At 42.7% G+C, this 10,419-nt stretch overlaps 1 protein-coding gene across 1 annotated transcript in view; it reads right to left on the bottom strand.

The window, feature by feature from the left end:
- Positions 1 to 504: 504 nt before the first annotated feature.
- The window catches only part of TMC1 (transmembrane channel like 1), a 126,920-nt gene continuing 117,005 nt past the window's right edge, over positions 505 to 10,419 (bottom strand). The window contains exons 16-20 of the mRNA XM_063128759.1: positions 7,996 to 8,235; positions 5,250 to 5,375; positions 4,069 to 4,147; positions 3,875 to 3,965; positions 505 to 530 (exon numbers count right to left, since the gene is read on the bottom strand). Of these exons, the coding sequence (XP_062984829.1) occupies positions 505 to 530; positions 3,875 to 3,965; positions 4,069 to 4,147; positions 5,250 to 5,375; positions 7,996 to 8,235 (562 nt within the window). The remainder of the gene's footprint in view (positions 531 to 3,874; positions 3,966 to 4,068; positions 4,148 to 5,249; positions 5,376 to 7,995; positions 8,236 to 10,419) is intronic.

Raw genomic sequence — 10,419 nt, 5'->3', positions numbered from 1 at the left:
AAAGTATAACAATTGGAAAGCCAAAATGCAAAGCCTTGCAGAGACGAGATCCATGAAATGAAAGAATCCAGAAACAAGCTAAATATTTAAAACTGAAAATTCTCATTGTTTAAATAAGGCATTGTGCAAATAAATAGAAAACATCTGTTTAAATTGTATTCAGTACAGCTTGAGGGGAGAGCATTTGCTATTGGTATATATTTAAAAGCCACACGCATGCATGTAATACAAGAATCAGCGCTGGATCTAATGCTTCACCCACCCACACAACTATGCATTTGAATGCAGCAGCGTATCATCCTCGAGAAAACTGTTCTTCACAGAACTGTTCTACCAGGTGAGCTGTTAGGTGGTGGATCGGTTTTCATTGGTGTGTAGCATATTGAGGTACCTGGATTCTTAAGTGGTGTTCACACAACCAGAGAGTTCCACTGAACAAATCTGTTACATGTGTGGATTAGGGTTGCCCACTGCCTGGTGGGGTGGGGTAACAGCCAGTCCTGCTCATTTGCCTGGAACAACAGCTGTATCTGTAAAAAAAATATTAATCAGTAAGTAGAATTGTTCACAGCAGAGAACTAGAGACAAGCCAAAAGTTTGATTGATTGATTTTAACTTTCAGACTGAATGGGGGTGGGGTGGGAGCTTTGGAGGGCACTTAATGGCAGTGCTGTATACAGTGGATACATCTTCTTTTTAAAAAAAACAAACTCCACAGTGTCATGCCAGGGACATTTGGATGTGTGTTTGTGGAATCAGTGCTGTCCCCAGGCTTTTGAGGACCTTTGGGTAAGACACCCTCAATTGGCCTCCTCCCTCAGTGAGTCTGCCTTCTCACCACCATGGTCACCAGCAGCTATTGCTCCTCCCCCATTTCCCATGACTGCTACCAGTTGGCGGGCAGAGAGCCAGTGAGCAAGTAGGCAGGGGCATCTAGTGCTCCCTCTTATTACCACCTGCATGGTCTGGGCCAGAGCAAGAAGCAAGTGAACAAGCAGGTTGCAGTGGAGAAGAGGAGGATAAAGTCCAGGGAGTTCTTGGCAGTGGTCTCCTGCTGGGGTGAGGAACCTTGGCAAGGACCCTTGGCTGGCCCTGACGGTAATGTCCTCATAAGTATGTATCCACTGCAACATTTTCCCCAATTGATCTCTCTCTCTCTCTCTCTCTTTCTCCTCTGTGATATGTGTGTCCGGAAGTTCACATACGGAGCATCAAGCTGATGCTCTATTTGTCTCCAGCGCCTGCTATAGAGTGCATCTGAACAGGGATGCCCTTTAATGACGGCTAACAGCTGTTGATACGCCCATCCTCCACAAACTTGTCAAATCAACTTTTTTAAGCCACCTAAGCCATGTTTATCCACTGGTGTTGGTTTGAAGCCTATTGGCCATATCAGTACTATATCAAAAGAAACAGCTGTGAGTTTAGCAAAGCCAAGTGGTGCTCTGCCCCCTGGTGGTGCTGTGGTTTTATTATGTACCAAAACAAAGCCTTGTCAAACCTCTGGTCCACTTTTGTAGAAAAGTCACTTTTCTAATTTGAAGCAAGAAATAAACTTTTTGATGTGTTATTCTGGATCTCTGAACAATCCGCATATCAATGGTAATAATAAAATAAAATAAAATCTAAAGAAATGTTTATATCAAAACAAAAACAACTTTTTTCTATCCTTTCATAGAATCATAGAATAACAGAGTTGGAAGGGGCCTACAAGGCCATCGAGTCCAACCCCCTGTTCAATGCAGGAATCCACCCTAAAGCATCCCCGACAGATGCTTGTCCAGCTGCCTCTTTAAGGCCTCTAGTGTGGGAGAGCCCACAACCTCCCTAGGTAACTGATTCCATTGTCGCACTACTCTAACAGTCAGGAAGTTTTTCCTGATGTCCAGCTGGAATCTGGCTTCCTTTAACTTGAGTCCATTATTCCGTGTCCTGCACTCTGGGAAGATCGAGAAGAGATCCTGGCCCTCCTCTGTGTGACAACCTTTTAAGTATTTGAAGAGTGCTATCATGTCTCCCCTCCATCTTCTCTTCTCCAGGCTAAACATGCCCAGTTCTTTCAGTCTCTCTTCATAGGGCTTCGTTTCCAGACCTCTGATCATCCTGGTTGCCCTCCTCTGAACACGCTCCAGCTTGTCTGCGTCCTTCTTGAATTGTGGAGCCCAGAACTGGACGCAATACTCTAGATGAGGTCTAACCAGGGCCTGTTATTCCATCATCCCCAGCCAGCCTGGTCAATGGTGAGGGAAGATGGGAGCCGCAGCTTATCAACATCTGGAAGGCCAGAGTTCCCCTGGCCTTCCATTACTGCCAGCTCCAGTTTTGAGGACTCCTAGGCAAGATACCCTCAACGGCCTCCCTCAGTGAGTCCACTTTCTCACTGGCGTTGTCATCAGCCACTATTGCTCCTCCTCCTCCTTTTCCTTATCATGGTTCCCACGGCTCGCTTGACAGGTGGAGAGTCAGAGAGCAAGTAGGCAAGGGCAGCTACTGCTCCCCCTTCTCATCACAGAGCGAGAAGCAGGTGAACAAGGAGGTGGCAAGGGTGAAAAGGCAGAGGAGAGGCAACTGCAGGGGGATTCATGTCAGTGAGGTGTAGGCCCTTGGCAGGTGCCCAACCATGCCCACCTTTGATGCCAGCCCTGAGTACAGCTACTCCAATTTATAAGAATGAGGTGCAGAGTACCATGAAAACCTCCTCATGGTACTCTGACACAATACAGTCCCTTGCAATTTTGTTATGACTTTATGGATATTTAAGAAGCACTGTTGCTTTGGTGCCTTTAATGGCGATGTGCAGGGGGTATAACTGAGGGGTAGCCCAGCCTACCTATTTCTTTAAAATGGTAGGCCCAGCTTACCTAATAGTTATTATTTTGGAGTCTCTGTATTTCACTTTTTACTGCTATTAGGTTCTCAGTATTTATTTTTTTACTTGTGTTAGGTTAACAAAAAAGAACAGAAATATTTAGAGCTCCATCAGACAAGTGTTTTATGGCACGCTCGTTACTGGGCACTAACGGATTTTTGCAGGTTCCTCTCATGATGTCATCTGCCTCCCGCATGCCTCACACCCCTTCTAGCCTTCTTTGCACCACAAAAAAACACCCGTCCAACTTATAAGTCCAACTTATTTTTAAAGACAGAAGTTGCTGCAATCTCCTGCTGTGTGCAGAGGAAGAAGCGTGATCAAAACAGCCCACTGAATGGGCCATGTGCACGTTGTTTACTTTCTCTTTCCAAAGAGGAAGTAATGAGGGACAAATGCTCGGGCGGAGAAGCGACGGTAAGCAGTCGTGATTTGCCCCTGTGTGATGATGCTCTTACAAAAGTGTCACTAGTATATTCCATCTGTAAAATGGGTACGTTTTTCTAGCTTGTCTTCCAAGACAGGCTAGAAAAATGTATCTGTCTTACAAATGTGCAATTCACTTGATAATATGTAGTTTATGTGTTTGTGACTTGACATGTAATCCGTGAATGGGATCATGTGCTTGGGTTATTGGCTCTGCACCTAATTCTAGTTCTTGTTTTGTGCTTGTGGCACACTGTACTAGTCAGGAGTATGGCAAATTGAAAGCAGTGGCCTCGTGTCATCTGTGGAGGCCTCCTTTCTTCTTGAGTTAGAAACCCACTCCTGGCTGCCTGCCAGACAGACATTCAACAGGTATTTTCCCCTAGGCATGGAATGATGAGCAAAGGTGCAACTTTAATTTCTGCCGTACACTTACTTGATTAGAGGCAAATGGCTTTTCTCTGGGAGTGGGTAGGGTGGTAAGGTAACAACCTTAGCAGAAAGAGCTAACAATGGGAGGGAGAGGGATGGAAGGAAAGGAACTGAAATGACCGCAAAGCTTTCCCAACCATTCCTTACCTTTTGCAGCGTTCTGAGCCTCCAAAGCTTCTTGCTTTGCCCGGGCTTCCTGGGCTCTTTGTTTGTTCTTCCTCTTGTTTTCATCAGCTTGCTGACCGGCAAGTACAAAAAAATAAACATCCCGGAATTATTCTTGAAAACAATCACTGGCTAATGAGAAAAACAAAACTGACCATCTTTTGCAACATCCTTACATTTTGCAGTTTCTTCTTGAGCTCCAGGTTCATAGCCTGGTACCCTTTGGATGTAGCATTGAGATAGTAGATGCTCAAGCTAAAGGGAAAACAAAAATCACAGAGGATATCTACGTTACAGGATGCTGATAGCAATCAAAGGCCATTGAAAATGTTTGATATAATAGCCAACCATCTTCATTCTCAGAGGCAGATACAAGATAATGGGACCTTATACAGAACTGTGCTTTAAAGTCCACAGAGTGCTTGTAGTAGAACATCAACCACCACCATTATATACACCGTCTTACACACAGGCAAGTGCACACTAGCTGGTGTTTCTTCCTGGATGTACATATCTCCCCAGCTCAGCCCAGCCCACCCAGTTCTTTGCATTGACTGTGCTGTGAGAGGAAGCTGGCAATAAAGTATTTATTACTGATCTGGTGGCCAAATTCACCTTAGCTGCCAGTAAAGCGAGAGCTAGACACCAAGACTCCCAACAAATTTCATAATAGAGAGCTGGAGATTTTGTTCTGATAGATGTACTGATCTAGTTCCCCACTCACGAGTTCTTAATGTACATTAATGCAATTTTTATCTTTATATTCCAATTGTGTTCATTGTTTTAATTTTACTTTATATTATCCATTTTTAACCTATTTAACTTATTTATTTTAGCTTAGCTTATTACTTGTTTTTATTATGTCAAATTGTGATGGCTTATCGCTTTTAGCAATAAAATTTCATTCATTCATTCACAGCAATAGCCTTAGAATTCAGAGGACATGACAAGTGAAGAAAGGAGAACACCTCACCCTCATTCTCTTTACCTGCTCTCCAGCATTTCATAGTTATATAGGTTCGTTGTCAAAGAATGGCCAGGGAGGGGGGAGGGAAATTCATACTTTCTTTGAAGCATGGAAGAGCCATGCAGTCTACCTGTAAAAGTGTCGGACTGGGATCAGGGAAACAAGCTCAGCCATGAAACTCACTGGGTGACTTCAGGCCAGTCATGGACTCTTGGCCCAACCTACCTCTCAGGGTTGTTGTGAGTATAAATTGGAGCAGGATAGGACCAAGTATGATGCCTTGAGCTCCTTGGAGGAAGGGTGGGGTTTAAGTGTCATAAATAAATAATTATAAATAATATTATAGATATAATATTCCCACAGAAAGCTAAGCATGAATGCTGTACATACACCATCAGCAGTATGAAGGGTAGGATCACGCCGGGGTTTGAGGCAAGATTAAAAAATTTCCGAAACCATGAAGGGAAATCATGCTCCAGGGTTTCTCCAATGACCTCAAACATTCTGTTTTTTCCACTGTCAACACACAGAAAGAAAGAAAGAACTTTTGTAAGAACAGCATTAATATGAAATAAATAATATCAATAGCAATGCCAGAATATAATTTCATCAGACTGTACTGTTACCAGATTTATTACAGGATAAGACTCATGCAGGTGCAATGTAAGATAGGGTAGAAGGAAGAATTCTAGCACATACAGTTTCTCCTCACTTCAGGGCTGGTCCACTGCTGGTAGGGTGGCCACATGTCCTCTTTTACAGAGGACAGTCCATTTGAAGGGCTGCTGGAGGACTTCCCGCTAGTTTGAAGGTGTTCTCTATTTGAAAGACAGTCCTGCCCAAGTCCAGTATAAAGGTAAAGAACCCTGGAAGAGAGAGCTGTGCTTTGAGGTTGCCTCCAACAGCACCTGGACAGCGGACTAAGCAAGGCACGTAGGTCACCTGGTCACAGTTGTCCACACTGTGGTGAGACGAACTCTGTTTCTATTATAATAACTATTTCTAAATTTACATGTATTCATATAAATTAGTATATGCAAATGGATGTCCTCTTTTTGGGTGATTCACAAGTGGCCATGTTATGTAGGGGGCACTGTCTGTGTGAGCTTGCATCTTCTCCCCATGGCTGGAAAACGTATGCAGCCATCCCAAATCCCAAAGTCAGGACAACCACATAAGCACCAACGGTTGTGGAGACATTGATTCTCTTGTAAGCCTGCCCATACGCCAGGCCACCACCCTTGGAAGTTTGCTTCCCAGGAGATTGCCTGGGAGCAGCTATAATATGCCTGGACAGGTCCTAAGTGCTCCAGTGGTGGAAAATCTTTCCCATGCCACCATTTATCCACGTTGTTGGCAATAGTTATTCACCCATGAAGAAAGTATACATTCATTGATAACAGTTTATTACTCTGTCTTCATCTATACTCAGGCAGTTCTAGGAGTGCACTTACAGAGATTCACCTTTAGATGTCACCCATGGTTTTCTGTCATTGTAAGGGGAAAGCTTTCCTCAGCTTTATCTATTTTGCTGGTATGTAACTGGGTTATAGCCAGACTTATTCATACTCAGAGTAGACCCATTGGAATCAATGGGGCATAATTTGTCACAACTAACTGCTCTTAGACCCAGTTCACACATAGATGACAATCATGGTTTAATTAACCCACAAATTGCTGTGGCCAGTGCAGTCTTCCACTTTCAATTATTAACCTATGATCACCCGGTCTGTAGGTTGTTAGTGTAATGAAAAAACACAGACACTCTAGTTATTTATGGGTTAAATAACCCAGAGTTAACACAACAACAAAGTTGTTTAACTCCTAAAACAACCCAGAGTGTCCAAATACATCATGCTAACAACCTATGAACAGTGCAATTGTACGTTGTTGTTAATTGAAAGCAGAAGTGATGAGCGCACCAGAGTCAGCACACTCACTCGATCCTGTTTGTGCCTGATAAACCATGGTTTAAACAACCCATGGGTTGTTATGATGTACAAACCATCACTTAGCATAACTAAGTCTGATTTGATCTCTGAAGCCCTTGGCAGGGGTCACATATACATGGGCAGTATCTACACTACTGCTTTAAAACAGTTTAAAACAGAAGTGACAACTGTTGAGGCCCAGGACACACTCCACATACAGTTTTCAAAACATTTTCAAAGTGTCATATCCTGCTTGGTGTAGATCTGGCCATGGTAAACCACAGAATCACAATAAATGGGTTCTTTTATAGGATTAAAGATAAGGAACATGACTTTCTCCTTCTCTCCTCCCCACTTGAGCCCTCTGCACCACCTGAAAATCTGCTCTGGAGGTTTTCCCAGCCCTCTGGAGCAGATTTTGAGGGTGCAGGAGGGGCTGCAGGGGAAGGGTGAATTCCCCCTCCAGTTCCATCAGCAGAATGACACCACTGGATCTAACCCTTAAAAGATTCCTATAGAATATGCTCCTAATGCCTGTATGGTGAGCAAATAAATCAATGGACAAAATTTTACCCATGACTACATCTCCATCTTCGGAAAACCTTCATGAGTAAAATTTCTGCCTGCCTCTCAGCTGTTAAAGGGGCAAGAACCCTGCCAGAAAAACACCTTACTGAAGAAAGGAGGGAAACAGAAGAAAACAGCTACTTCGTGAACTAGTGAGGACCAAAATTGTCTGGAACATGTTCAAGAAAGAGGCATTTCTGAGACCAAGAAGGAAAGTTGAGGAGAGGGCGTGGGGAGACCCTTTGACAGGCTACAGTGTCAGTTATATACCTGAACTTACCCAAGGTTGTGCACCCATTTTACAAGATAACTCAGAAGTATAATGGGACTTGAGTTCAATGGGATTTACTCCAAGCTTAAGTGTGCATAGGATGCTCAATCCTATGCATGTTTAGACTGGGAAAAAGTCCTACAATTCCCAGCATTCTCCAACCAGCCATGCTGGCTAGGGCATGCTGCGAGTCATAGAACTTTTTTCTGTCAAAACACACATGAGAATGGGCCTTCAGTTGCGTTAATTTTGATGTGAGTTCATTGTGCCTATCTGTTATAGGAGTGCACTGACCCAACATCTATAGTTATCTTTTTGGCAGTCCCACCATCAGTCAGTAAAGAAATGGATATGAAAAGCAATAGACCTGAATGGACCGCAGTCAAAAGATGGTGGAACGGAGACAACAGTGTAGACAACTGGCAGGGTGGAGAGGAAGAGAATAAACAGCAGCATGGCCATGTAGAAGTTGTTCGATCTTGAGGCTTTGAAAACTCGTGCATGGGGGACATTACAGCACATCACAGCCCAACACTGCAGGTACATGGAAGTATGGAGACGAATGACATTGATAGCTGGGAGACAGGGTGCATAAAAAGAGCCCATCCTAGGAACACAGAAGAAGACATACTGTCATTAAAAAAAAGGAAACAAACAGGCGATATGCCAACCACTACTGAGCTTTTGTAGTCCTTTGCTTTCCCAGCCACAAACCCTGATTAGTAACTCAGACCTTATAAAATATTGTTCTTCACCACTCTACTAGTCCACATCATTTGACTCAACAGTATATGGAGATGTGTACACAACCTATTTCCAAAGCATTCACCTTCATAGTGGACCAGTTAATATTCTTATTCTTATTATACCTCATATAAAGAATCATATTTACTTATTTAATAGATTTATATACCACTTACCATGTTTGAAAGTATCTCTAAGTGTTAATATAATATTAATGAGATGCTCTGTACATTCATAATATTTTCTTTTCTTTCTTTTTTACTAATTTCGCTTGAGGTGAAGACCTTTTCCACACACATCCCCCAAGGCCTTTTAGTTCTGCCATTTTATAGTTTTGTCTTATGCTAGCATTTTTCTCTGCTACATGAATTGTATTTCTATTTTTATAGTTTTTTCATCTGTGTTTTTTTAAAAAAAATCTTTTTAATTTCTTTCTGCTCCCAGAGTGCTTGTTGGATTGAAGAGCAGGTATTTTTAAAAAAAAAAAACTTTGAAAACAAAACAGTGCTGGCATAACTTTACAATAAATAATGCGTTTTTAAACCTGCCTGCATAGCCAATCATCTAACTACAAACAGATATTCCAAAAGATCACAGCCATCAATAGAGTTGACAATCTACAATAATGCCTTTATAACAGGGGTGGGCAACCTGTGGCCCCACGGCTGCATGCAACCCTTGGTCTAATTTCTTGCAACCCTTTGCCTAATTTCAAAAGCCCTCAACAAATGATAAGACTTCTGGCAATAGGAATCCGTCCATCCCCCCCAACAACCTGCTGGACAGGGAGGAAGAGGGAAAGAAAGTGGGTAGCAGAAAGAGAGGGGGAGGGAAGAGGTTTTGCTCTGGATTCTGCCCTGCCCAGCTCTGCAGCACCCAAAAGGTTACCCCCAGGGGAATGGAGCCTTTGACGGTTAAAAAGGCTACAATAGCATAGCCTATGCATTGCATTTTTATGTACTACAGTTTTCAGATCATTGGCATTGCTCCCTGATGGGACTTGTATTTCACTTTCCCCTAGTTAGTATGATTCTTTGGCAATCATGATAAGTAGGAGTAATTGATAACTGCAAAATTGTTAGATTAAACTATATGTTGCTGATGGACTTCTGTTTGCTCCATTTCTCTCCTGTGTGATAAAATAATTATCTAAAGTGAACTGGGATCTAGTAAAGCTGAAACTGAATTGCATCAAAAGAAAAGGAAAGGAAAAGGATGAAAACATAGGTTTCAATTAGCAACATGGATTGCGTCTGAGGAGATTCCTCTAAGGGACGGGGTTTGGAGTCTAAGCTTGGCCCCCTGGAGGAACTCTAAGACCCTATTCAGATTATATGATAAACCACAGTGGTTAAATATTTTGAGATAAACATTATGGCTTAGCATGCTGTGTGAACCGTTCTTAACCACGGTAACTACATAGCCATGGTTTAAACATGCTCACTAACTATTTGCTGCAAAAAGGTTAGCGGCCTAACCATGTCTTAGTGTGTTGTCTGAACAGGCCCCAAGAGGCTGCTCAGCTGGATTGGGGGGCACCATGGGCCGGATAAAGCCTGGAAGTTCTGCACCCCTGAAATAGGAATCGTCATAACAATCAGCGTTTTCCCGAAATTTTATGAAATCCTGGCAATTTTCACCTTGCTTTGATAGTTGATCTCCTGATTTCCAGAAATGTATATAAAATCTGATGTCGGAGCTCCCTGATCAATATTTGTATGATGTGGGGTGAGGAGTAATACATTTCAAAAACAATATAAAAATACAAGAAAAAATCATTAAAACCACTATTCCCCCTACCCTGACTATTATAGCTGAAGTGTTAAAATGAAGTCACAAGAGTATACATGTTTATAGTATGGATTGCACTTGAAGCAACAAAGCCTCTGACACTGATTGGCTGAGTGAGTACAGTGGCACATAACTGTTTAGTTGCTCAGTGAACTGAGCAGTTCGTAATACAGCTGCTGTGTGGGATGGGAAAGTTGTCGGTTTGGCTGTGATTAAACTTCACACAGGCTACAGACTAGGAAGAGACTAAGAAGCC

The sequence above is a fragment of the Elgaria multicarinata genome, chromosome 6 (genome assembly GCF_023053635.1).
Source record: "Elgaria multicarinata webbii isolate HBS135686 ecotype San Diego chromosome 6, rElgMul1.1.pri, whole genome shotgun sequence".
Lineage (NCBI taxonomy): Eukaryota > Metazoa > Chordata > Lepidosauria > Squamata > Anguidae > Elgaria > Elgaria multicarinata.
This window is presented reverse-complemented; position numbering and strand designations above follow the sequence as displayed.